At 40.0% G+C, this 27,347-nt stretch overlaps 1 protein-coding gene across 1 annotated transcript; it reads left to right on the top strand.

Annotated features, from left to right (window-relative positions):
• Positions 1 to 19,037: 19,037 nt before the first annotated feature.
• On the top strand, positions 19,038 to 23,429 carry LOC311282539 (uncharacterized protein). Its single transcript, XM_084396351.1, has 7 exons — positions 19,038 to 19,061; positions 19,124 to 19,173; positions 19,314 to 19,498; positions 20,657 to 20,811; positions 21,008 to 21,471; positions 22,798 to 23,003; positions 23,089 to 23,429. Exons 2-7 carry the CDS (start codon positions 19,158 to 19,160, stop codon positions 23,293 to 23,295), a joined length of 1,233 nt encoding a protein of 410 aa, XP_084252477.1. The 5' UTR covers positions 19,038 to 19,061; positions 19,124 to 19,157; the 3' UTR covers positions 23,296 to 23,429.
• Positions 23,430 to 27,347: the final 3,918 nt, after the last annotated feature.

Here is a 27,347-nt window from a genome sequence, read left to right as displayed (position 1 = left end):
ACTTTCTCTCTTCCAACTGCCATTATCTATTTTTTTACACTTTTTGAAAGTTGTGAAAATTTGTATTACACAAAAACTAGTTAACGCTGCTGTGAGGCCAGTGAGGGTGTTTCTAATAGTGCGGCTGTGACAAAGTTGACATCTTTCTCTCTTCCAACTGCCATTATCTATTTTTTTACACTTTTTGAAAGTTGTGAAAATGCTGTTGTGCCGTTTTTCTTTTGCTATTTGAGCAAATTGGAACACAAAAAAATATATTTAATGTAGTCTTTCATTCACTGCTATAGAAGTTAACCCAACTATGATGCCTTCCACTTCTGAGAAACCCAGAAATGTGAACAGGGTCAATAGGATATGTCACATCATGTGATTTACTTTCCAAAAACTGTGATAGGCAATTTGGTAGTCCTATTTGTATTTTATGTCTATGGTCCTAGGGATAGTTCACCCAGAAATGAAAATTAGCCCATGATGTACTCACCCTGACGTCATCCTAGGTGTATATGACTTTCTTCTTTCAGAAGAATACAATCAGAGTTATATTAAAAAGTGTCCTGGCTCTTCCAAGCTTTATAATGACAGTCAATGGGTATATTTTTCATCAAAGTGCCTCTATCCATCTAAAAAGTGCGTCTATCCATCATAAAAGTGTGTCTATCCATCATAAAAGTGCATCTATCCATCATAAAGGTGCATTTATCATCATAAAAGTGCATCTATCCATCATAAAAGTGCATTTATCCATCATAAAAGTGCATCTATCCATCATACAGTAAAAGTGCTCCACAGGAAGAAGCAATAATGAGTTAATAAAGGCATGGATGACAACTCTGCCAACTCCTTCATTCTGGATAAAATATGTATATTTGTCTTACACAAACGCGTTGCTTCCCTTCAGAAGGCCTTTATTAACCCCCCAGAGCCTGTGGAGCACTTTTATGATGGATAGATGCACTTTTATGATGGACAGATGCACTTTTATGATGGATAGACACACTTTTATGATGGATAGATACACTTTTATGATGGATAGATGCACTTTTATGATGGATAGACACTTTTATGATGGATAGATGCACTTTTATGATAGATAGATGCACTTTTATGATAGATAGGAGCACTTTTATGATGGATAGATGCACTTTTATGATGGATAGACAGACTTTTATTATGGATAGATGCACTTTTATGATGATAGATGCACTTTTATGATGGATAGAAGTACGTTTATGATGGATAAATGCACTTTTATCATGGATAGACGCACTTTATGATGGATAGACACTTTTATGATGGATAGATGCACTTTTATGATGGATAGATGCACATTTATCACGGATAGATGCACTTCAGTCAGGACCACTTCGCCAAGTATGGATAAATAGATTTATTGCGATAATAGCATACAGTTAGTGTTGGCGGTATGGATCTGTTCTGGGCAAAACTCCCACGCCTGTCCATGCAGCTATGCCTGGACAGAACGGGAGAGCAGCAAGGCAAACCCCCCAAAACAAACCATATGCCGATACCCCCCAACACAACTGAAGCATTTGAATGAACCATAACGTGAATGTTGGCGTACATAGTTTTCGTAAAAGGGGGAAGCATACACCCCTAGCGGCTGCAATTCTATATTTCCAAATTGCGTGACATACTTACCTTAAGGGGGAAGCATCACCCCTGGCTGAGTAATTTAGGATGCAACAAGCGTGCTGCTTAGCGAGTGCGTAACGAGTTACCTATATAAGTATAGCCAGTGAATGATTGTACTGTGAAGCATCGCTTCTGGTAACGAAGATGCGGAAGCGTGTCTCTTGAGCTGATTAATGTGAATTATGCGAGCTTAAAGGGGGAAGCATACACCCCTAGCAACGGCCAATTACTACAAGCTTGTAAATGCATAGCATAATACGAATGGCCATCCGGCAGGGGAAGCATACACCCTTTTATATTTATATATATATATTTTTTTTTTTATTTTAACTGCGTCGGTAAAGACAACGTAATAATAGAATTACAAGACGAACGTTAATGGTGAGGGGGGAGAATGAGAAAAAAAAAAAAAAAATCATAGATTTAGACAGATTCCATAGATTTTTGAGCATCTAAAATGTCCTTCAGTCCAGGACGAACGTAACGTTCGTATGCGCCAGAAGACCATCTTCCCAGAGCTTTCAGTGTATGAACCGTTGTGACAGAGGCCGCTGATGTAGCTGCTCCGATGCGAAAGGAGTGCGACGTGTATAGCTCAGGTGAAAGGCAGCAGAATTGGCAGACCAAGCGAAGACGGGCGGCGAACCAGGTTCTGGACATGGCTTTCCCCGCCTCAGTGATGAATAGAGGTTCATCGGGATGAGCATCGGGGCGACAACTCAGATACCGGGACATGGAATTAAAAGGGCAGAAATCTGTGTTAGTACGAGCAATGGCAATTGAAATACCTTTAGATTCTTTATCAGACTTTGAATGTTTAAGAAAAATGGAAAAGAAATCATCATCAAAAGTGATATCAGACAATGTGAGATCGTGAGAGGGATCAAAATGGTTGTTACGTGTAGTGAATTCACCCACCCTGAGAAAACCATAAAAAGCACATAGAAAAGCTACTTCCAACAGTGAATCCACATAAGGAGTGAAGCAACCCTGTCTCAGTTTAACAACCAGTTTTTTAACAAGAAAGAATGTAAGAGGAAGGCGTTTGTCTTTGCCTTTTGGCGCTTCTTTTTTGATGCCATCAAGCAGCAGGCGGATAGATGGATGCCCCAAAAGACTGCAGACTGATGGATCCAAGCATCTTAGATGAAACTGAATGCCTGAAATCTGACTTTTAATGGAGGAGGGCTGCATTTTTTTAGCTAAATGACAATGCATTATATAAGAACATACAATAGCAATGTTGACAGGCAAGACAGTAACAGACAATGTTAAGCAAAAGGTTGAAAATCGAACCCAAGCAGAGTCATACACTTTTAATGTAGAATTAGCTAAACCGGATCTCATGTACAGAGAAGCTGCGGAAAGATAAGACTGCAGTGTGGCGTTTAGTCGAGAACAGTCAGGGCGAATGCTGGGCAAGGCAGGCTCGAAGAAGAGGCATCTGGGCACATAGTTTTGAACTCCTGAAATTTAAAACGAGACAGACAGTCAGCTATTTTATTGTCGAGGCCGGGTATGTGAGCAGCACGGAGAGTAAAATTGCAGATAATGCTTGTCCACATGAGACGCCTCAAAAATTTATTAATGAAGGGAACTGAGGAGCGCCCTTTATTAATAATAAAAACCGTTGCTTCATTGTCGCAGTAAACGAGAATTTGTTTTCTGGACCACTGATTGCCCCAGAGAATACACGCAACGATGACGGGATATAATTCCAACAGTGCTGTTGACAACGTGTTAGCCGGAAGATTCGATAATTCTTTTGGCCAAGCGCTAGCGAACCAATAATTATTGAAAAAACCTCCGTATCCGATAGAAGGAGCGGCGTCAGTAAAGAACCTAAGGCTGATAGAAGTTTCTATTAAATCGTTATAAAAAAAAGAAATTCCGTTCCACCCTTCACATAGAAGAGACCAAAAATGCAACTCGGATTTGCAGCTTGAATCTATATCGATGGAATCGTGCAATTTTTCGACTGTTTTTGATAAATCAATGAGCCTAGAAATGAAGGAGCGACCTTGTGGAATGATTCGCATCGCAAAATTTAAATGTCCTAATATAGATAGTAATTCTCTCTTAGTGATGGAATCGTGGTTTAAAAAAATATTTAATAACTTCTCTGATTCGATCTAATTTATTTAAAGGTAAAGAAGCTTGCATGGGATTGCTATCTAGGACGATGCCGAGAAATTCGATTGAATTAACTGGTCCCACTGTTTTTTCTTCCGAAAGAGGTATACCCAATGTATTAAAGGTTTTTTTCAAAATATTAATACATCGATCGGGTTTAGATTTTGGGTAGTCCACGACCAAGAAATCGTCTAACAAATGAAGCACGAAAGGCAGCTTATTTTCATTTAAAAGAATCCAGCACAGCGCTTCCGATAAAGTATCGAATATACGAGGACTGCTTCGGCAGCCGAAAGTAAGTCTAACGGAATAAAACATTTTTTTACGCCATTGAACTCCGAAGAGGTGCCACTGGGATGGGTGAAGTGGCATGATTTTAAATGCGTCGACAATGTCGGCTTTGCCCAGCCAAGCGCCCTTACCAGCTGATTTAATGAACTTAATGGCATGATCTACTGAAGCATAAAATAGAGAAAAATTAGGAAGAGGAATCAAACTGTTAATGCTAGGTACATGAATATTGTCGTGAGGAGCTGACAGATCTATTATTAAACGCTTTTTTCCTGAATATTTTCTTGTAGCTATACCTAAAGGATTGATGCGAAACACTGGAAAGGGGGAGCTATTGAAAGGGCCGATCAGATAACCTTTCTTAACCTCTTTTGCCAATAAACTGTCGACTACTTCAGGTTCTTTGATGGCTGATTGCAGATTATTGCAATGAAATGAGGTTGTTGGGAGAAATGTTAAACCTGCCAAAAAACCTTGAATGAGTCCAGTTATTAAATAATGCACAAAACAGCGATTGGGATGCTTTTTTAAAGCTTTGTCAAGTTCTGGAACGTTGACAGGTGTTGAAGGCTTTATTTTTTCTTTTTTTGTATATGCATTCTCCGAGGACACACGGACTTGGGATGTCCGTCTCCGCAATAACTGCAAGCGTGAATAAATTTACAATTAGAAAATCTACACACATTTTCATTGAAGTTAAAGCACATAGGGGTATGAATCACTGGGGTAACCTTTTCGGCTGCTTCGTCTTTGGGAACACGGCCTGTCGGATTTTTAGCACTTCTCGGGCACAGAGAAGAGGTATGCGCTAAAGAGCCGCACAATGAACATGATAAAGCGCGGTGACCTGTAAAATGCCTGCTTATTAAAGCCAAATCTACTACCGACCAGTCCAATCTTTGGTTGAACCGTTGGATGTACATTGCTGCCTTCGCAGAGAAAGATTTATGGTACTCGTAGAAAAGGGTCCCACCATAGGTCATAGCGAGGTCTGAGATAATGGCTAAATAAGTGTCTAGTTCTAATCTGCGCTCTGGATTGACTTCACATATTATGTCTCTGAAAACTCCGAAAGCCACGTTAAACTCAGGCATGGTTAGACAATTAGACAGCCGTTGGTCATTATCTTTTAACATGACAGATACATCTCCGCAGTCTACAATGCGCTTATCTTGGCTCTCTGAACACAGCAGGATTTTGACCAGATTGATATCGTTACCTGCGAGGATCTGGGAGCGCAGCTGGGAAGAGATAGCAGCGGCTGGTGGAAAAAAAGGGGCTCCGGTGGTGGATGCTGGAAGAGCCGTGGCTAGGGATCTGCGCGGTAGTAGGAGGTCAGCAGGTCCCGTGAATGATGCTAAGGGAGCTGCATCTGCAGCAGCAATGGGAGCCACGGGAGCAGCAGGCATTGAAGAAGTTGAAGGCTGATTTTCCAAGGCTTGGATCCTAGTGTCTAAGCTAGTGAGGGTAAATTGAATGTTCTGAAGCGCTGAAAGCACGGGATCCTCTGTAGATGCGGTGTTGCCGGAACTCTGATCCATTCTTTTCTTCTGGGCCGGTGGGTTGGTGGAGCGAGAGGGGTGCTTTCGTTTGGCAGTAGCTTTCCTGAATCCAGATGGTGTTGGAGTCGATGGGGTTGCGGGCGCTTCTGGAATGTTTTCCAGGAAGAATTGGAAGAGATCTTCGTGACTGATTCCGAGAGGAGACTGAATGTTGTGGTTGTACAGCGTCGCGAGAATTTTCTCAACAGGCCAGTCGGCTAAAGCGAGCAGAGGAGTAGTTTTGTTGGCCAGACGCGAACTTCTCCGTATACTCGGGGCGTTGTCCGGATCTAAAACCTCGCCGGCGTTTTCTAAGAAAACTTGTTCTTCGTCTGAATCCAAATCGGACATGGTGAGTAAAGTAAATACAAATGCTAAAAATAGCAGTTTCCTCATGCTGAAGATTTTTACTTTTAATTTGCAGCCATGCAAGTTAAGATGCGAGCAGCAAGCTATGAGGGAAATGCTGAAGGAGTGTGATATTTAAGTGTGCCGCTGAGATAGATGTCGACACCGGATTGGACCACGTCACGAACAGCTGGCTAACAGCTGATGCGGGCTTGGCTGACGTGGCCTGCCTGAACTAACGCGATGCTTGATTTTTATGATGGATAGACGCACTTTTATGATGATAGATGCACTTTATGATGGATAGACACACTTTTATGATGGATAGACACTTTTATGATGGATAGATACACTTGTATGATGATAGATACACTTTTATGATGGATAGATGCACTATTATGATGGATAGATGCACTTTTATGATGGATAGATGCACTATTATGATGGAAAAAGTGATAAATGCACTTTGATGGATAGACACACTTTTATGATGGATAGATGCACTTTTATGATGATAGATGCACGTTTATGATGGATAAATGCACTTTTATCATGGATAGACGCACTTTATGATGGATAGACGCACTTTATGATGGATAGACACTTTTATGATGGATAGATGCACTTTTATGATGGATAGATGCACTTTTATGATGGATAGATGCACATTTATCACGGATAGATGCACTTTTATGATGGATAGACGCACTTTTATGATGATAGATGCACTTTATGATGGATAGACACACTTTTATGATGGATAGACACTTTTATGATGGATAGATACACTTTTATGATGATAGATGCACTATTATGATGGATAGATGCACTATTATGATGGAAAAAGTGATAAATGCACTTTATGATGGATAGACACACTTTTATGGTGGATAGATGCACTTTTATGATGGATAGATGCACTTTTATGATGGATAAATGCACTTTAATGATGGATAGATGCACTTTTATGATGGATAGATGCACTATTATGATGGATAAATGCACTTTTATGATGGATAGATGCACTTTTATGATGGATAAATGCACTTTTATGAAGGATAGACACACTTTTATGATGGATAGAGGCACTTTGATGAAAAATATACCCATTGACTGTCATTATAAAGCTTGGAAGAGCCAGGACACTTTTTAATATAACTCTGATTGTATTCTTCTGAAAGAAGAAAGTCATATACACCTAGGATGACGTCAGGGTGAGTACATCGTGGGCTAATTTTCATTTCTGGGTGAACTATCCCTAGGACCATAGACATAAAATACAGTAGGACTACCAAATTGCCTATCACAGTTTTTGGAAAGTAAATCACATGATGTGACATATCCTATTGACCCTGTTCACATTTCTGGGTTTCTCAGAAGTGGAAGGCATCATAGTTGGGTTAACTTCTATAGCAGTGAATGAAAGACTATATTAAATATATTTTTTTGTGTTCCAATTTGCTCAAATAGCAAAAGAAAAACGCCACAACAGCATTTTCACAACTTTCAAAAAGTGTAAAAAAAATAGATAATGGCAGTTGGAAGAGAGAAAGTTGTCAACTTTGTCACAGCCGCGCTATTAGAAACACCCTCACAGTCAACCAAACTGCCTTTATTAACCCCCCAGAGCCTGTGGAGCACTTTTATGATGGATAGATGCACTTTTATGATGGATAGACACAATTTTATGATGGATAGATACACTTTTTGTTACGTCAGAAACGAGGATACAAATTGCAAGTGCAAAAACTCTTTATTGAAAGTCAATAAAAGATGATGATGATGATGATGATGATGATGATGAAATCCGGGGAATGCAGGCAGTGGCGCAGGGACTTCGATGGTCAGACACGGAGTGATGAATGAAGTGCAGCGTGCTGTGATGAGTGAAGACGTGATCCAGACATGTAACGTAATCCAACTAGACGAGGAACAGGAACACAGGAACTCCAGACGGGACACGAGGCACAGGAACAGGATCAGACAACAACAGAGACTTCATGCAACGATCTGACAACGGAGATGAGAAGGCAGTGAGCATATATAGGGAATGAGATGAGTGGCAGCTGGTGATGATGAGTGATTGCAGCTGGCTACTGATCAATGGTAACGATCCAGACACACCCACTCACACACTCACACACATGTAAAAAACAAGGCACGAGACTAGAGAGAGACATTGGATCTATGAACCGTGACAGTACCCCTCCCCCTAAGAACGCCTCCTGGCGTTCCCAGGTCCCCTTACCTGCCGATTGTAATCATCGATAAGGGAGTGATCCAGAATGTCTCTAGCAGGTACCCAACTTCTCTCCTCTGGACCGTAACCTTCCCAGTCCACCAAGTACTGAAATCCGCGTCCCCTCCGCCTTGAGTCCAGCACACGATTGACCGAATAAGTGGTTTCCCATCTACGAGTCGCGGCGGGGGAGGAACCGGGACTGGCGGATTAATACGAGAATGAAATACGGGTTTAATTTTGGATACATGAAAGACGGGGTGAACCCTCCTGTACGCTGGAGGTAGGTTGAGGCGGACTGCCACCGAACTAATGATCTTGGTGACAGTAAACGGGCCAATGAATTTGGGAGCAAGTTTATTAGACATGGAACGGAGAGGAATGTTCTTGGTAGAAAGCCACACTTTTTGACCAGCGACGTATACGGGAGGCCTAGACCGGTGGCGATCGGCTTTGGCCTTGGTGCGCAACCCCACCTGGAGTAGAGTCTCGCGGGCTCTAGTCCACGTGCGGTGACACCTCTGGACGAAGGCGTGAGCGGAGGGGACCGCGACTTCGGATTCCAGACTAGGAAAAATTGGTGGCTGGTACCCTACGGTACACTCAAATGGAGATAGGCCCGTAGATGACACTGGCAACGTGTTGTGGGCGTACTCCACCATAGAAAGTTGTTGACTCCACAAGGAAGGATTCTTGCAAACTAAACATCGTAACGTTCTTTCCAAATCCTGGTTGGCTCTCTCAGTTTGGCCATTGCTCTGGGGGTGGAACCCTGAGGACAAACTGACAGTCGCCCCCAGAAGCTTACAAAATTCTCGCCAAAATTTGGACACAAACTTGGGGTCCCCTGTCAGAAACCACGTCTATCGGGAGGCCATGTAACCGAAAGACGTGGTCAACCACAATCACCGCTGTCCCCTTGGCTGAGGGTAATTTGGGCAAGGGAATGAAATGGGCCGCCTTCGAGAACCGTTCCACCACGGTCAAAACTACCGTGTGACCCTGAGAGGGTGGGAGGGCGGTAACAAAATCTAGAGCGATATGGGACCAGGGTCTCGAAGGGACCGGCAGCGGTTGGAGTAACCCATCTGGAGGTCGATTGGAAGTCTTACCAGTGGCACAAACTGAGCAAGCCAAAACAAAATTGTGAATGTCACGAGCCATGAGAGGCCACCAGAATCGTTGCTTGACTAAAAATCTAGTGCGACTGACTCCTGGATGACAAGCCACATTGGAAGAATGCCCCCACTGAATGACGCTGGACCTCAGACCCTCAGGCACAAATAAACGATTCGGTGGGCAACCGACCGGAGGCGTTACCCCTTCTAAGGCCTTCTTGACCTTCGATTCGACCTCCCATACGAGTGTGGAGATGAATAGAGTCTCCGGTAAAATGCACTCGGGAGTAGACGGGCGTTCGGAACGATCAAAAATGCGTGATAAAGAATCGGGTTTTTATGTTTTTAGAACCCGGGCGGTACGAGAGAGTAAAATCAAAACGACCGAAAAAAAGTGCCCACCGAGCCTGCCTGGAGTTCAATCTTTTAGCAGTCCGAATGTATTCTAAGTTCTTGTGATCAGTCCAAACGATAAAAGGTACCCCCGACCCTTCTAACCAGTGCCGCCACTCTTCCAATGCTAACTTGACTGCCAACAACTCTCTGTTCCCAATGTCATAATTGCGTTCGGCAGGAGATAGACGATGAGACAAAAACGCGCAAGGATGCATCTTGTCGTCTGAAAGAGAGCGCTGGGATAACACTGCTCCTACCCCCACATCTGACGCATTGACCTCCACCACGAACTGATGTGATGGATCAGGGGTTGTCAGAATAGGGGCTGAAACGAAGCAACCCTTCAGTTTGGCAAACGCAGCCTCGGCTGCGTCTGACCACCTGAACGTCGTTCTGGGGGAGGTCAAGGCGGTCAGAGGTGCGGCTAGTTGGCTGAAGTTGCGAATAAAACGCCGGTAGAAATTGGCGAACCCCAGAAATCTCAGTAGGGCCTTACGAGACTCTGGACTTGGCCATTCCACAACAGCCTTGATCTTCTCAGGATCCATGCGCATTCCCTCAACTTAAGGCCTTCTGAAGGGAAGCAACGCGTTTGTGTAAGAAAAATATCCATATTTTATCCAGAATGAAGGAGTTGGCAGAGTTGTCATCCATGCCTTTATTAACCCCCTAGAGCCTGTGGAGCACTTTTATGATGGATAGATGCACTTTTATGATGGATAAATGCACTTTTATGATGGATAGAGGCACTTTGATGAAAAATATACCCATTGACTGTCATTATAAAGCTTGGAAGAGCCAGGACACTTTTTAATATAACTTCAGGGTGAGTACATCATGGGCTAATTTTCATTTCTGGGTGAACTATCCCTAGGACCATAGACATAAAATACAAATACAGTAGGACTACCAAATTGCCTATCACAGTTTTTGGAAAGTAAATCACATGATGTGACATATCCTATTGACCCTGTTCACATTTCTGGGTTTCTCAGAAGTGGAAGGCATCATAGTTGGGTTAACTTCTATAGCAGTGAATGAAAGACTACATTAAATATATATTTTTGTGTTCCAATTTGCTCAAATAGCAAAAGAAAAACGCCACAACAGCATTTTCACAACTTTCAAAAAGTGTACAGCAAGGCTGTAACCCTGTCTTGAACAGTGGGAGGGATGGGGGTGTTATGGACAGATTTATTCGATATACTTTAGACATGTAGATCATATCCACGTTTGTGCATCAATGTCTGTAATGTGTGCTGTAGATGCAAAACCTTTAGGAATCGTATACAAGATTTAGGCTACTCAATATTAGTCAGTCGTATCCGACATAAAAGATCCGCAAATTATCTTGTGACCACCAAATGAAATAACTACATAAAAATGTTTTAAAATAAAGAAAAGTGAAAGGGAAAATGATCATACTCATTAAAATTGCAGTAGAATTCTGGCCGGCAGTCGAAATTCGACACAACACCTGTTATTAAAGTCTCAGAAGTAAATGCAATTAAAAACATAAGCTACATTATACAATTATACATATGCATTCATTAATTCCACATATTGTTTTGAATATCGAGTCTATTTATGTCACCATTCTGTTCTGTTTAGTTTGGTTAGTCGATTTTCATTTGTCATGCCGGCATGTCTTCTTTGTTCAGATTCCCACCACTCGTTTGTCTCCTTGGTTACCGTGGTTGACTGTGAGGCCAGTGAGGGTGTTTCTAATAGCGCGGCTGTGACAAAGTTGACAACTTTCTCTCTTCCAACTGCCATTATCTATTTTTTTACACTTTTTGAAAGTTGTGAAAATGCTGTTGTGGCGTTTTTCTTTTGCTATTTGAGCAAATTGGAACACAAAAAATATATATTTAATGTAGTCTTTCATTCACTGCTATAGAAGTTAACCCAACTATGATGCTTTCCACTTCTGAGAAACCCAGAAATGTGAACAGGGTCAATAGGATATGTCACATCATGTGATTTACTTTCCAAAAACTGTGATAGGCAATTTGGTAGTCCTATTTGTATTTTATGTCTATGGTCCTAGGGATAGTTCACCCAGAAATGAAAATTAGCCCATGATGTACTCACCCTGACGTCATCCTAGGTGTATATGACTTTCTTCTTTCAGAAGAATACAATCAGAATTATATTAAAAAGTGTCCTGGCTCTTCCAAGCTTTATAATGACAGTCAATGGGTATATTTTTCATCAAAGTGCCTCTATCCATCATAAAAGTGTGTCTATCCATCATAAAAGTGCATTTATCCATCATAAAAGTGAATCTATCCATCATAAAAGTGCATTTATCCATTATAAAAGTGCATCTATCCATCATAAAAGTGCATCTATCCATCATAAAAGTGCATCTATCCATCATAAAAGTGCATCTATCCATCATAAAAGTGCTCCACAGGCTCTGGGGGGTTAATAAAGGCATGGATGACAACTCTGCCAACTCCTTCATTCTGGATAAAATATGGATATTTTTCTTACACAAACGCGTTGCTTCCCTTCAGAAGGCCTTTATTAACCCCCCAGAGCCTGTGGAGCACTTTTATGATGGATAGATGCACTTTTATGATGGATAGACACACTTTTATGATGGATAGATACACTTTTATGATGGATAGATGCACTTTTATGATGGACAGACACACTTTTATGATGGATAGATGCACTTTTATGATGGATAGATGCACTTTTATGATAGATAGGAGCAGTTTTATGATGATAAATGCACTTTTATTATGGATAGATGCACTTTTATGATGGATAGAAGCACGTTTATGATGGATAAATGCACTTTTATCATGGATAGACGCACTTTATGATGGATAGACACTTTTATGATGGATAGATGCACTTTTATGATGGATAGATGCACATTTATCATGGATAGATGCACTTTTATGATGGATAGACGCACTTTTATGATGGATAGATGCACTTTATGATGGATAGACACACTTTTATGATGGATAGATACACTTTTATGATGGATAGATGCACTATTATGATGGATAGATGCACTATTATGATGGAAAAAGTGATAAATGCACTTTATGATGGATAGACACTTTTATGATGGATAGATGCACTTTTATGATGGATAGATGCGCATTTATGATGGATAGATGCACTTTTATGATGGATAGAGGCACTTTGATGAAAAATATACCCATTGACTGTCATTATAAAGCTTGGAAGAGCCAGGACACTTTTTAATATAACTCTGATTGTATTCTTCTGAAAGAAGAAAGTCATATACACCTAGGATGACGTCAGGGTGAGTACATCATGGGCTAATTTTCATTTCTGGGTGAACTATCCCTAGGACCATAGACATAAAATACAAATAGGACTACCAAATTGCCTATCACAGTTTTTGGCAAGTAAATCACATGATGTGACATATCCTCTTGACATGTGTTATGGACAGATTTATTCGATATACTTTAGACATGTAGATCATATCCACGTTTGTGCATCAATGTCTGTAATGTGTGCTGTAGATGCAAAACCTTTAGGAATCGTATACAAGATTTAGGCTACTCAATATTAGTCATTCGTATCCGACATAAAAGATCCGCAAATTAACTTGTGACCACCAAATGCAATAACTACATAAAAAATGTTTTAAAATAAAGAAAAGTGAAAGGGAAAATGATCACACTCATTAAAATTGCAGTAGAATTCTGGCCGGCAGTCGAAATTCGACACAACACCTGTTATTAAAGTCTCAGAAGTAAATGCAATTAAAAACATAAGCTACATTATACAATTATACATATGCATTCATTAATTCCACCTATTGTTTTGATTATCAAGTCTATTTATGTCACCATTCTGTTCTGTTTAGTTTGGTTAGTCGATTTTCATTTGTCATGCCGGCATGTCTTCTTTGTTCAGATTCCCACCACTCGTTTGTCTCCTTGGTTACCGTGGTTGACTGTGAGGCCAGTGAGGGTGTTTCTAATAGCGCGGCTGTGACAAAGTTGACAACTTTCTCTCTTCCAGCTGCCATTATCTATTTTTTTACACTTTTTGAAAGTTGTGAAAATTTGTATTACACAAAAACTAGTTATCGCTGCTGTGAGGCCAGTGAGGGTGTTTCTAATAGCGCGGCTGTGACAAAGTTGACAACTTTCTCTCTTCCAACTGCCATTATCTATTTTTTTTTACACTTTTTGAAAGTTGTGAAAATGCTGTTGTGGTGTTTTTCTTTTGCTGTTTGAGCAAATTGGAACACAAAAAAATATTTAATGTAGTCTTTCATTCACTGCTATAGAAGTTAACCCAACTATGATGCCTTCCACTTCTGAGAAAGGGAAAATGATCACACTCATTAAAATTGCAGTAGAATTCTGTCCGGCAGTCGAAATTCGACACAACACCTGTTATTAAAGTCTCAGAAGTAAATGCAATTAAAAACATAAGCTACTTTTGTCATGATTCTGCCTTCATGTCCCAGATCTCTTGTCTTGAGGCAGGATCATGACAGACCCATGTTTTATGTGTAAGCACATGGCCATTTGTTTGGGCTGTGTGCTTGCGTTGTCCCTTGTTATCTCATCTATTATTGTATCATCGCCTTCACCTGTGTCCCTGATTAGTTTGCTCCCTATTTAATCCCCTCATGTTTTCTGTCCTGTGTCGGTACATTGTCTAACATTGTGTGTTATTCTCTGTGACTGCCCTGTGATACTTCATCTGAATCCTGTGTATGTTATTAGTGAGTTTGTATCGCTGTTTGTTTCTTTTCTAGTCATCGTCAAGTCTGTGTCTAGTCTTTATTTATCATTTTGGTCTTAGTCTAGTTGTTCTCTTCCCCAGTCCTGTTTTGCCCCCTCGTGGGTTTTGTTTTCAGTTTTTTTGTTATAATAAACCTTCAGTTTCTGCATCTCGTCTGCTTTTGGGTTCATTCCTGCCACCTCATGACAGAATGTACCGACCAACATCGAACCCAGCAGACAGAAGGTCCTCGCCCGTTGAGTCCCAAGCGGACATTTTTATAGAGTGGTGGCACAAGACGAGCTCTGACATCAGAATCGGCAAGCTGCCGATTCCTCCTCAGGGAGAGAGGTCCATTAAAGAGTACGCTCGGGTCGCTCATGAGAAGAGACTCTTCCTTCCTGACATCCTTTTCAACCGCTACTTCATAGCGGGTCTCAACGCTCCTCCGCCTCTTGCTGAAAGGGAGAGGTTGGTAGACCGCCCGTTTGCTGACATGGTGGACTGCCTGTCACGAAGGGAGTTGCGGGGCTCCATCTTCTCTCCACCCGCCTTGCTGCCAGTGGTCCCGGAGGGTCGCGCCCTGGCCGTGGTTGCCCAGGGTGATCAGGCTGGTTCTGTTTCGTCTCCCGAGGTTTCACCCACACCCGCTGATCTCCGTGGCAAACGAGGGAGACGAACTTCGTGGGATTCTCCTTCGGAGTCTTCCTCTACAGAGTCTGCACTGTCCGAGACCACCCTTCCAGCTCTTGTTACGGTCCCTGCGGAATATCTCCAACTGGTCGTTAGTCCGGCTACGGTTTCCGCACAGCGTCCTAGGAGAAAGAGGAGGAAGGGAGCCTCCCGTCCTTCGTCTCTGGCTGTCCCAGAGCCCGCTACTGCAAGCGCTGTCCCAGAGCCCGCTACTGCAAGCGCTGTCCCAGAGCCCGCTACTACCAGCGCTGTCCCAGAGCCCGCTACGTCAAAGCGCTGTCCCAGATCCCGCTACTGCAAACGCTGTCGCAGAGTCCGCTGCTGAAGGCGCTATCCCCAGATCTGCTGAGAGGGTTGCGGCCGACCTAGCCGCTAGAGAGGTTCTGCAAGCTGTTTCTGCCCCTAAGACGATGCCTGTCGTCTTAGCTGCTCGAGCTGTTTCAGATTATCTTTCCGCTCTGGCCAAGATCCTCGAAATAACACCCAGAATCAATTTACTTTTAAGTCCCGAACCCACGACATCAGACAGCGCTTCCCCTGAGTCAAGTGGGTTTGGTCTGAAGGATTCAAGGGAATCAGATGCGTCAAGCCTGAATGATTCTGATCAATCGAGTCCGTCATGATTCTGCCTTCATGTCCCAGATCTCTCTTGTCTTGAGGCAGGATCATGACAGACCCATGTTTTGTGTAAGCACATGGCCATTTGTTTGGGCTGTGGGCTTGCGTTGTCTTGTCACCTTGCCCCGCCCCTTGTTATCTCATCTATTATTGTATCATCGCCTTCACCTGTGTCCCTGATTAGTTTGCTCCCTATTTAACCCCCTCATGTTTTCTGTCCTGTGTCGGTACATTGTCTAACATTGCGTGTTATTCTCTGTGACTGCCCTGTGATACTTTGTCTGAATCCTGTGTATGTTATTAGTGAGTTTGTATTGCTGTTTGTTTCTTTTCTAGTCATCGTCAAGTCTGAGTCTAGTCTTTATTTATCATTTTGGTCTTAGTCTAGTTGTTCTCTTCCCCAGTCCTGTTTTGCCCCCTCATGGGTTTTGGTTTCAGTTGTTTTTTTGTTTTTTTTTGTCATAATAAACCTTGAGTGTCTGCACCTCGTTTGCTTTTGGGTTCATTCCTGCCACCTCATGACAACATTATACAATTATACATATGCATTCATTAATTCCACATATTGTTTTGATTATCGAGTCTATTTATGTCACCGTTCTGTTTAGTTTGGTTAGTCGATTTTCATTTGTCATGCCGGCATGTCTTCTTTGTTCAGATTCCCACCACTCGTTTGTCTCCTTGGTTACCGTGGTTGACTGTGAGGCCAGTGAGGGTGTTTCTAATAGCGCGGCTGTGACAAAGTTGACAACTTTCTCTCTTACAACTGCAATTATCTATTTTTTTTACACTTTTTGAAAGTTGTGAAAATGCTGTTGTGGCGTTTTTCTTTTGCTATTTGAGCAAATTGGAACACAAAAAATATATATTTAATGTAGTCTTTCATTCACTGCTATAGAAGTTAACCCAACTATGATGCCTTCCACTTCTGAGAAACCCAGAAATGTGAACAGGGTCAATAGGATATGTCACATCATGTGATTTACTTTCCAAAAACTGTGATAGGCAATTTGGTAGTCCTACTGTATTTGTATTTTATGTCTATGGTCCTAGGGATAGTTTACCCAGAAATGAAAATTAGCCCATGATGTACTCACCCTGAAGTTATATTAAAAAGTGTCCTGGCTCTTCCAAGCTTTATAATGACAGTCAATGGGTATATTTTTCATCAAAGTGCCTCTATCCATCATAAAAGTGCATTTATCCATCATAAAAGTGCATCTATCCATCATAAAAGTGCTCCACAGGCTCTGGGGGGTTAATAAAGGCATGGATGACAACTCTGCCAACTCCTTCATTCTGGATAAAATATGGATATTTTTCTTACACAAATGCGTTGCTTCCCTTCAGAAGGCCTTTATTAACCCCCCAGAGCCTGTGGAGCACTTTTATGATGGATAGATGCACTTTTATGATGGATAGATGCACTTTTATGATGGATAAATGCACTTTAATGATGGATAGATGCACTTTTATGATGGATAGATGCACTTTTATGATGGATAGATGCACTTTTATGATGGATAAATGCACTTTAATGATGGATAGATGCACTTTTATGATGGATAGATGCACTATTATGATGGATAAATGCACTTTTATGATGGATAAATGCACTTTAATGATGGATAGATGCACTTTTATGATGGATAGATGCACTATTATGATGGATAAATGCACTTTTATGATGGATAGATGCACTATTATGATGGATAAATGCACTTTTAGTGCATAATCAAATGCAAAAAAATGACTATGCCATATGACTTTGTATATTATCAGCTTGCTGAGCTGTCAATAAATGTACAATTTGTTGAAATAATTCTCCCGAGTCTTTCTGGTAGAAATTGCATAAATATGCAAACGATATACTGCACAGAAACAGAACAGTATACAATTAACACCAGTTAATGGTAAACTTCTTTCTTGGATCTTGTTTGAATTGACAGGCTATTATAGGCTTGCAATTGAATTCCCTCTAAATGTGTTATGGGCCATGAGGACTGTCTGGTTAGTGAAAATGATCAAAATATGATTTCATCTAGTAAAAGTTAACTTCACATGGTAATTTGTTTATTTGAACAACAACAAAGGGAAAAGAATGCTACCAATTACAAATGGAATGTTCCATATTTTTTTCTTTTTTTTTGCCTACCTATGAATTAAGAGGCATTGTTAACTCTTACTTTCTAATTACATGTACAATCAAGGCATCATATGAAAGCTTATCTTCCACTCTTTTAAAAGGTATGCTCAGTTTGTTTCTAGCATAAAGTATCAGGGAGATATGGCTCAGGATTCATGAATATAATTAAACCTTTTTAGCATGTTTGGGTGATTCCGGGGAGTTAAAGCAGAATTTGAGGTAGCATTGTTTTGACCCTAATTACAAGTTTCCAGCAGCTTGTTGACCGGGTTGTCCACCCAGGTTGTGATCCTCAGACATCATAGATTTCATTTTTATATGACAACCTTTTTACAGCAGCCCATGTCTGCTAAACCCCCTTTGCCCCCTGGGTAATAGCTAAAACATTTAAAATGTTCTATTTTCAACAGAGGGTGCAAAAGAAATTAGGAAGTTATAATTATCCTATATATTGCAATAAATCATTTGGGTTTTTTTATTATCATATGTGGTAAATATAGAAATATGCAAGCAAAAACAATGCTTGTTCTCAAAACACTGTGTGCTTACAGACAACTGGCCAACTCACCAGCAGGTCCAGACTGGCCACTTGGATAATTCCCGGTGGCCAGTCTGGACCTGCAAACCTAAGAATTTCACAAATACACAAACCTTTCTTGGGGCAAAGTCCGACAATGGCAGCTTGTGAAGAGCAACTGCTGTTAAAACTGTGAGTCATATGAATGTGATCATAAACATACTGTTCTCATATGTGAAAACCAAATAATGCATCCTTTAAAATGGAAATAAACGGTTTGATTTATTTGAGCCTTCAGAGATGGTACCCTACACAGACTGAGTTACATGTAATGTAGAGTAAATGATTCCTTTAAAAGTAAAGGTAGAGTGCAATGAATCTCCCTTTAAGGAAATGCAAATGCACTGCTTGAAATAAGAATGTTTGATTTCAACATTTTAGAAAGTTGATATGAATGATAACAGTTGCTGATAAAAGGGATGTTGAAAATAAGTCTCATCCTGCCCGACCCCAGAGATCCCACAAGGCAAACCCCCAAGTGAACAAACAATTTTAAGGAGGTGCCATAGAGTATAAATTCCCCATGCTGACACAGTCAACTACATTGCTTAGAGGTTCATTCATCTTACAGGTAACTTTTACTGACCTCTCTCATTTATTGTTGATTCTTGTCTTATGATAGTGTTTTTTCAGTGTTTTCCAGGTACTTCCTTTACAGACAAAAAAAATGTCAGAGAGCCAAGGTGGGTAATAACTTCTGAATTGTTTTTCACCAATAAAATGTAAACATCACACATTTTGTATGTTGTTAATAATCGTTAATAATTGACACACGTCTGCGCAAAACCATCAAGTTGTAACTTTCACATTTGTAATTCTACAGAAATTGAGGTTGCAAGTAGCCCTGAGTTTGTTAAGGAGCTTCTTCCATCTGCTCAGCGGACAGCTCTGCTCTACCATCTCTCTTATCTCTGTTTGGCTAAGTTCCCCAAGTTGGAGAGGGTTCTCCGAGAGCGTGCTGTTGAAACTCAGCTTCTCTTTGGGTCTTCTGAGGCTCTTCTGCTGAAGGTAAAGCCAATGTTCTTTATCCATTTCTTTTATTGCACACCACATCCAATAACACTCTTAAAGACTCCAAAAGTATGTTTTCACAGAAATGCCATAGAAGAACCATTTTTGGTTAACCAAAGAAACTTTCAGTGAAGAGTTCTTAAAAGAGCCATGTGAAGAATATTATACAAATCCAAAGAACCTGTTACCAATAGAACCTTTTGTGCAAAGAAAAAGTTTTATGGATTTAAGGGCCAATAAAGAACCGTTATCTTTAAGAGTGTACTACCGTCAGTCCAAGAGATGAGTGCATTTTTTTTTAAATATTGCACAAGATCTGTTTAAAGTCATGGTTAACATTTCTTCAACGAGAGAGATGGCAGTCATTAAATAATTTTAAAATCTGCAGTGTTTAGATTAATATTTAAATATGTTATACATTCTATCTCAAAATTACACAACAATCAATCACATAATAAAATTGTTTAAGGAAGCTTCTGATCACAGAAATCTGCAATCACATCCCGATCTCACGGCAATTCGTACATATTTTACGAGGTGGCTGATTTGTACAAATTCATACGACCTAACCCTTTTTACTAAATCGTACATATTTTATGAGTTGTCAAATTTGTATGAATTCGTTCGAATGACCTACCCATGACCCCACCCCTAAACCTACCCATCACTGGGGTTTAGACAAATTGCACGAATTTGTACAAATGAGGTTGAACGAATGAGGTTGTACGAATTCGTACGAATTAGCCACCTCGTACTCACTCATACGAATTCGTACGAATTGATTGTGAGATAGCGTTGGGAATTCATTCTACTCAAGTTTATTTGAAAATGTTATACCATACAGATCACTTCACTCTGATTGAGTGAAGGAATGAATGAGAAGCAGACCCCTAGAGCAAACCCAACTATTACGTAATCATCATGGACTAATGACAGTTCGAAGGAGTTTACTAGCCGCCACAAACTTTTCTGGAATGTTGGCTTTGGTGAGCTGTTTCGAACTACTGAAATGAACTGAACTTATTTCAGTAAGATTGCAGCCTAATCTTTGAACTGGTCATGAGACACTATATTCCATTGATTGATTGATTTTGACTAGATGTTTCCTATGTAAAGTATGAAATGTGGATAAACAATGTAAGTATTGTCTTTCAGTGTGCGGCCACGAGTAAAAACCTAGTTTCCACACTTCTGCCGGCGCTGAAGGTTGCCGTTGAAAAGGATAAAAGCATTTTGGCTATTAAGTCCCTGGAAAAAGCCAGAGTATGGATCACTGAAATTGTTGACAAAGTGGGACAGATGGTAGACAGGTAAAATGTTTTAGCATATGAAAGTTTAGTAAGATTTGTTAAATTTTCCATATCTGGAACACTTTCAATACGGCCACTGCCAAAAGTCCTCTGGATGAAACAGAACGTCATCATGTAAATCAAGTGTATATCAGTGTATATCAAGAATTTTTACTGTGCTTTAGCTCACGATTAATCTGAAATCTGTTATCGCCAGATATGAGAAACACAACCACAGTGTGGCTTCCTGCACCAGTGATGTGATTCTTGAAAAGTCTGAGACAGAGAGAAAAAAAGCACAAACTACTAAGGAGATAGAGGCCCAGGAGAAGGCGGTGAGAGATCTCGATGATCAACTGAAGAACAACAATGAGAAAATTAAACAAATTGAGGCAAAGATTTCAGAGAAAAACCAAGAGCTGTATAATCATGTCAAAGAGTCTTCTAGCAAAAGTAATGGTCTGGGTATCTTGTCTGCCCTTGTACCATTTGTTGGACCCATTGTTAAATCAATTCATGATGCTAAAACTGGCCCTGAAACAGCTGCGAAAACCCAGGTTCTGTCCAGCGAGTTGACTCAACTCTCCATTGAGAAGTCAAGTCTAATGAGCAAGGAGTGGAGCATCCATGTCAGGATGACGGATATGCAGCTGAAGTTGGCAAGCATGAAAATAGAAAATGGTAAGATTCTTGGTGACACTTTATAATAACTTTCATTAATCAATCATTAACAATCATTGCATAATGTTTTACAGATCATTAGTTAATATATATGCACATAGCTAGACATATGAGATAATGTGCCTGTTAATGTTTAATGAACTTATTCAACATTACATAATGACTAACAGTTATTTTTTTATGTAAATTGAAATGCTGATATAACTTTCAATCAGCATGATCAAGCACTTTTTAAAAAATCTACAAATGACTGGTTTACAATGATTAAAAGCTTCATTTATAAATGATTAAAAACATTATATAATGCTTAACAGATCATTAGTTCATATATATTCAAATAGCTATGAAAAAAGTAGTGATAATATGCTTGTTAATATTTAAATGATCTGTTAATCATTAAATTATCAGATTATTAATTATCAAATGTCATTAAACTCCAATTCATGAGTTACCGTTACAAATGTTGTGATTTTTTTTTTTATAGTAATTTTAAGCACTTCACACACTATTCATGTTAACATATTATTCAATAACTCATGACAGTCTGTAAAGGTCACACATTTGGTGTGGAGTGTATGCAGGCTAGTTTTCTAGTTTTTTTTTACTATTTTTCAAATGAAAATTTCCTGAATTATAAATCAATTAAATTTAGCTTTCAAACAATGTAACAAACGTTACTGTTTATAAGTAGCACTTCCGAAAACTTATAGGACTTTTAAGAACTTTCTGGAATTTATCAGAAAGAGAGAGAGAGAGCGCTTTATGAGCAAACAACTCAACTTGATACATGATATTTGTTTCAGTAGCAATATATAATGTTACACAAGATAAGTGAAACTACCTCCCAGAAGAACAAGGCTATCTGGGCCAATAATCTAGTGAGATTTCAGCAATCAGAAGAAGAGGAAGTGTGCCTTTAGAAGAATCTTCTCTACAAGACAAGGGCATAATGCCACTCCAAATGCAAATTATTGGACAATACCAGTTTCATTAGACTTTTGAAGCCACAAAATTATGGAAGAATGAATTGAAATGGAAAATTCTATTTATTCTTCCATAATTTTGTGACTTCTATGGATATTTCCACTATTTGCTTCTTTCTTCCTTTGATTTCTGCTCCAAGAAACTGGTCCCGTCCAATAATTCTCATTTGGAGTGGCATTCTGCACTTTTCTTCTAGTGAAGATTCTTCTACAGGATTCCTCTAAAGATGGACCAGATTCTTTCACTTAAAAGATCAATCATGCTCAACACATTCCCTGATTTACACCAGAAGCCTCAGAGTGATCTCTCATAATTAATGTCTGCTTCATATTATTTCTAAAGGTTCAATACCCGACCCTGTTCATCTCAATGACGTCCAAAAATGCCTTTCCCGAATCCAAAACATTCTGATTCAGCTTCAGAAGTTCTGGGAATCAGTGGGTGTAATGCTGGAGGCTCTCAAAGACGAAACTTTTGCTAGTGAACACTTCATCGAGGAGATTGAATTGAAGGAGATATTTCTGGACTCTATTACTACAGCACAAGGGGTAAGGATTGCAGGATTACAGAAATTGTTTTCACCTTGATTGTATTCTTTTTTCTGTGATTGATTTTGTACCTCAAATCTTTCAGCATTGGAAGGCCTTCGGTGAAACCTGTCTGAATGCAAAGAGCATCTTTAGCATGCAGACTAAAGATGCGTATAAGTTCCTGGAGACCAGCCCATCTGCACTGACACCAGAGCAATGGAAAAAAGAGTATGAAACTGTCATAGAGGATCTGAATAAAATTAGTCCTGACCCCTTCAATCCCGAAGCACCAGCTCCCATTGCTCCGTAATGTACAAACTTAAGAAGTATTTACAGTATAAACAGAGTACTGTACCTATAATGTTTCAGGCTTACTGCTTCGAATAAAACATTTGTTATTTCTGATGCTGTTTTAATAAAACCTTTTCATTTCAAATGATTTTCATTTCTAATAATGAAATTTATTTTCATTGAGGTTATAATACAGAGGTTGTTCATCCAAATGCATATAATTAGAGTATAATAATAAATCAATAAATGAAAGCATGAGAAACCAAGACTCACCACTAATAGCATAACACGGACAACACCAAAGCATGAACAAGAGAACATGAGTGTATAATTACTTGTGGAAAATTATATAATGTCTTACTGCTTGATAATTTATGATACTGCCCAATGACATGGTTCTATCCAAATGTTGCCCTCCATCTTAAAATGCACTTATGTAGATGATCAGCGAAAGCAATTTTTTCAGACACACTATAGCAAGCTCAGTTTTTGGACCAGAATTTCGAAAACCTTGTGTACCTGCAAACTACCTGCACACCTAGGCAAACAAGTGAAAGTGAAAGTGAAAGTGAAAGTGACACGTGACGGCCAAGTATGGTAACCCATACTTGGAATTTGACCTCTGCATTTAACCCATCCAAGTTAATGCACACACATTAGGAGCAGAGTAGTGAGTAGTTAACACACAACACTGCAAACGTGGATACACACCCAGAGCAGCGGGCAGCCTTTGTGTGGCGCCCGGGGAGCGATTAGGGGTTAGGTGCCTTGCTCAAGGGCACCTCAGTCATTTCCCACCGGTTCTGGAATCGAACCAGCAACCTTGGGTTACCAGTCCAACTCCCTAACCACTAGGCCATGACTGCCCCTTAATACAAGGGAACAAGAACAAGGGAAACCAGAAACAAATAACCAGTTTCCATTTGTATATCCACCTTATTTTGCCATGCTTAAGTAAGCTATTTTCTGTGAAAGTGCGAGTCTTCCGATTTTTTTTTTCCACCACAATGTGTAAATAACTAGAAGAATAACAAAGTGCCGTATATGGTAAAACTATTTGCACTACAAACTAGTGTTTACAATTACAAGAATACATTAAAGCAAAAGGGGCAATGCATTGCAATGAACGCTTTAATACAACATCATCATGCACTCTGTCACAGCTTTCCACTAAGCTGCTGGGATTGGTAAAAGGAGTGAGCAAGTATTTGACACGTACAAACTCCATGAACAAAGATGTAAGATGCAAACAGTGTCTTTCTTTATTGTGGTCCATTGGATAAACATTGCTTCCAGTTATCTTCCTGTGGTGTCTCATTCTTTCAAGTTCACAGCATACAAAAAAGTGAAGTCCATACCTTGAAGATACAGCACACACATTGTCCATTGTCCATATTGTTCCTTGAATGTCACTCTTTACCAATGAATCATGTTTAAACATTATTAAGCTCAGTCCAACACATAATAATCCAATAAGCACGGTCAGCATGATGAATCATGCATTAGCACGATCCTGTACGTTTCTGCATGGTCAAAAACTGTGTGCTTCCCAATTACCAATACGCACCTCTTGTCTCATTATCCAGATGCCCTTAATATACAATGTCAGAGAGCCACCCAATGGACAAATATATAATTGCATGAAAATGGCTCCTACACTCGTTCAGAAAAACAAATGTTCCAGTTCATAAAGTTTAATTTGATGTATCCAGTGTGAACAGCCTCAAATAGTTGTGGAGTGTCACTCCAAAAAATGCTCCCGGTACAGAATGGATGGATTATAATGGTTCGTGTCCACTGGCTCAGTGAGCGGAACAGAGAGAGATTTTTCAATTAATTCCTCCAGGAAGCTGAGCTTCACGCTCTCGCAGTGCATTGTGGGATTGACAGTGGCCAGAGGAAGTGTTGAGAGAGGCCGAGAGCATCAAAAGGTTGGGTAGTTTTGACTTTATGTAAATATCAAGCAAAAAGCGTGGTCGTCAGCAAATCGATGTGAAGTTCTGTCACGGAATAACAACAGGATCCAGAAACAAATGCAATCGATAAGAGTTTATTAAAAGTACAAAATAAGGAGTTCCACTTCCACCTGCCTGGAGACAAAACGCAGCCACGGAGATGGGGAAAGCGCTGAGTGACACAATGGACAGGGTGGCAGCACTAGAACAGTCTTGAGATCTCATGGCCAAAGAACACAAGAAAATGCATGAAAAATGTATGGATTTTTGTATGAATTGCTAGTTTTCATTACTATGTGGAGAAGGAAAAAATTCTGAAGCTGTCTAGAAATAAAAGCCGTTTCTACTACAAAAGGATCCCCTGTGCACATCTTCCCCGATGTGAGTCCAGAGGTTGACAAACTTCGCGCCACATTTAATCCAGTGAAGGCCAAGCTGTGAGATCAACTAGTCTGTTCTATCCAGCCAAAATGGCAATCAGGTACATGTTTGAACACCTCCGAGAAGCTGAGATACATATTGAGAAGAAAATTCAAACCTGAGGGCTATCTGATAACCTGAAGTGCGGTTATCATTTTCAGCACATACACAAAGATTCATATAATTTAAATTGCTGGACTCTTATAGTGACTAATTAGTCAAGCTTTTTAGAAAAATAACTGTAACTTAATCACATGTTAAAGTGAAAAAAAAAAAAAAAAACAAGAATGTAAATAGGTCTATAGAGCTTTTTTTGTATTATTTTTTTAGAAAGGAGCTAAGTGGTTAGCCTAAGTCAGACTGTTTGCTAACCTTTTTGTTGATATGATAGGTAAGAATGGTTTTCTAAACGTGCTCTGTTCTTTTTTGTATACCTCTCAATCAGAGAAAGGTAAATGGAGCTATTGTTCAAATTGTTCAAGTTATTTGTTGAGGTTGTTAAGAAACATGAAATGGCACTTTTTTTTCTTCCTCTTCCTCTTCAACCATGGCTAGAGGGAAAGTAGATTATACTGGTCTCCTTGTGTGTTTCCATATGTGTGAACAATATCAGCAGCAAGCCAAACTCCCTTCAAATAAAGAATGGAGCCAGGGTGTAGTTTTCAAAACTCCTGATGTTTACTCCAATATGCTTCAACGGGAGTGAAACTATCAAAAACAATACACAAATAAAGTGCTTTTAGTAAACAGAATACAAAATATATACACAATATAAAGGCTAACAGAGCAGAGTTACCAGTTGAGCAATTGTGTGGGCACACTTAATTATTACTAATATGCCGCCCATTGATTGGATGCGAGACTCCAGGTTCTCTTTACAGATGTTTATTAACACCGTAGAACTAAAAGTTCAGGTAGACAAAATAAAAGACAACATCAAATATTGCAATCATTACATAAATAGCATGACTTAGCACTGTAGCTAATGCTAATAAAGAATACAGAGTAATACTCATAGATATCCATATAAAGGCTAGATGTCTTAAGGTGGAGTCACTTCCGGCATCACTGGCGGCCATCTTGCCACAGGGAAGCTGTGAATTAAGGTGAGTGATCAGCACGCACACAAATCCTCTTATCTCGCTGAAATCTTGATGGATTTACAAACAGTTTGGTTTCTTACAAACGTTATTAACGTGGCTATATTTCTTTCATATGGAAGTCCATTGTTATAATTATTCATATGTATGCAGTGTCATAACTACATCTCTGACGTTTATAACAAACCAAACCGTTTGAAAATCGGTAGAAAATTGAGCAAGTTATGGTTATTTAAAAGTACATGCACCATGTTACGAGTGAGCGAGCACACTGTGGTAAGCTGGCCGCCGTGTGCGGACGTCGACCTCCATTGGCCAGCAGCGCGCACGAGACATCTAGCCTTATTATATGATATCTATGGTAATACTGACCACTTTAGCCTGCTTCTCAACCAAAGGCAGAGTCATTTCCCTGCAATCTTTGCAATCTTCACAGTCAAAAAAATATATATAACTCTTCAACTTACACACAGTTGTAGCAAACACCACGAAGCATGGAGTAATAATAAAGAAACAAACTAGTAGGTAACATCACCGCTACAGGTGCGCTTTGGTCTCTGTGAATAGCTTACGGAGCTAACAGGTGCTACTTCCGG

Source organism: Rutilus rutilus (assembly GCF_951802725.1).
Source record: "Rutilus rutilus genome assembly, chromosome: 23".
Lineage (NCBI taxonomy): Eukaryota > Metazoa > Chordata > Actinopteri > Cypriniformes > Leuciscidae > Rutilus > Rutilus rutilus.
The sequence above is the reverse complement of the archived record's forward strand: the minus strand, read 5'-3'. Positions and strand labels throughout refer to the sequence as shown.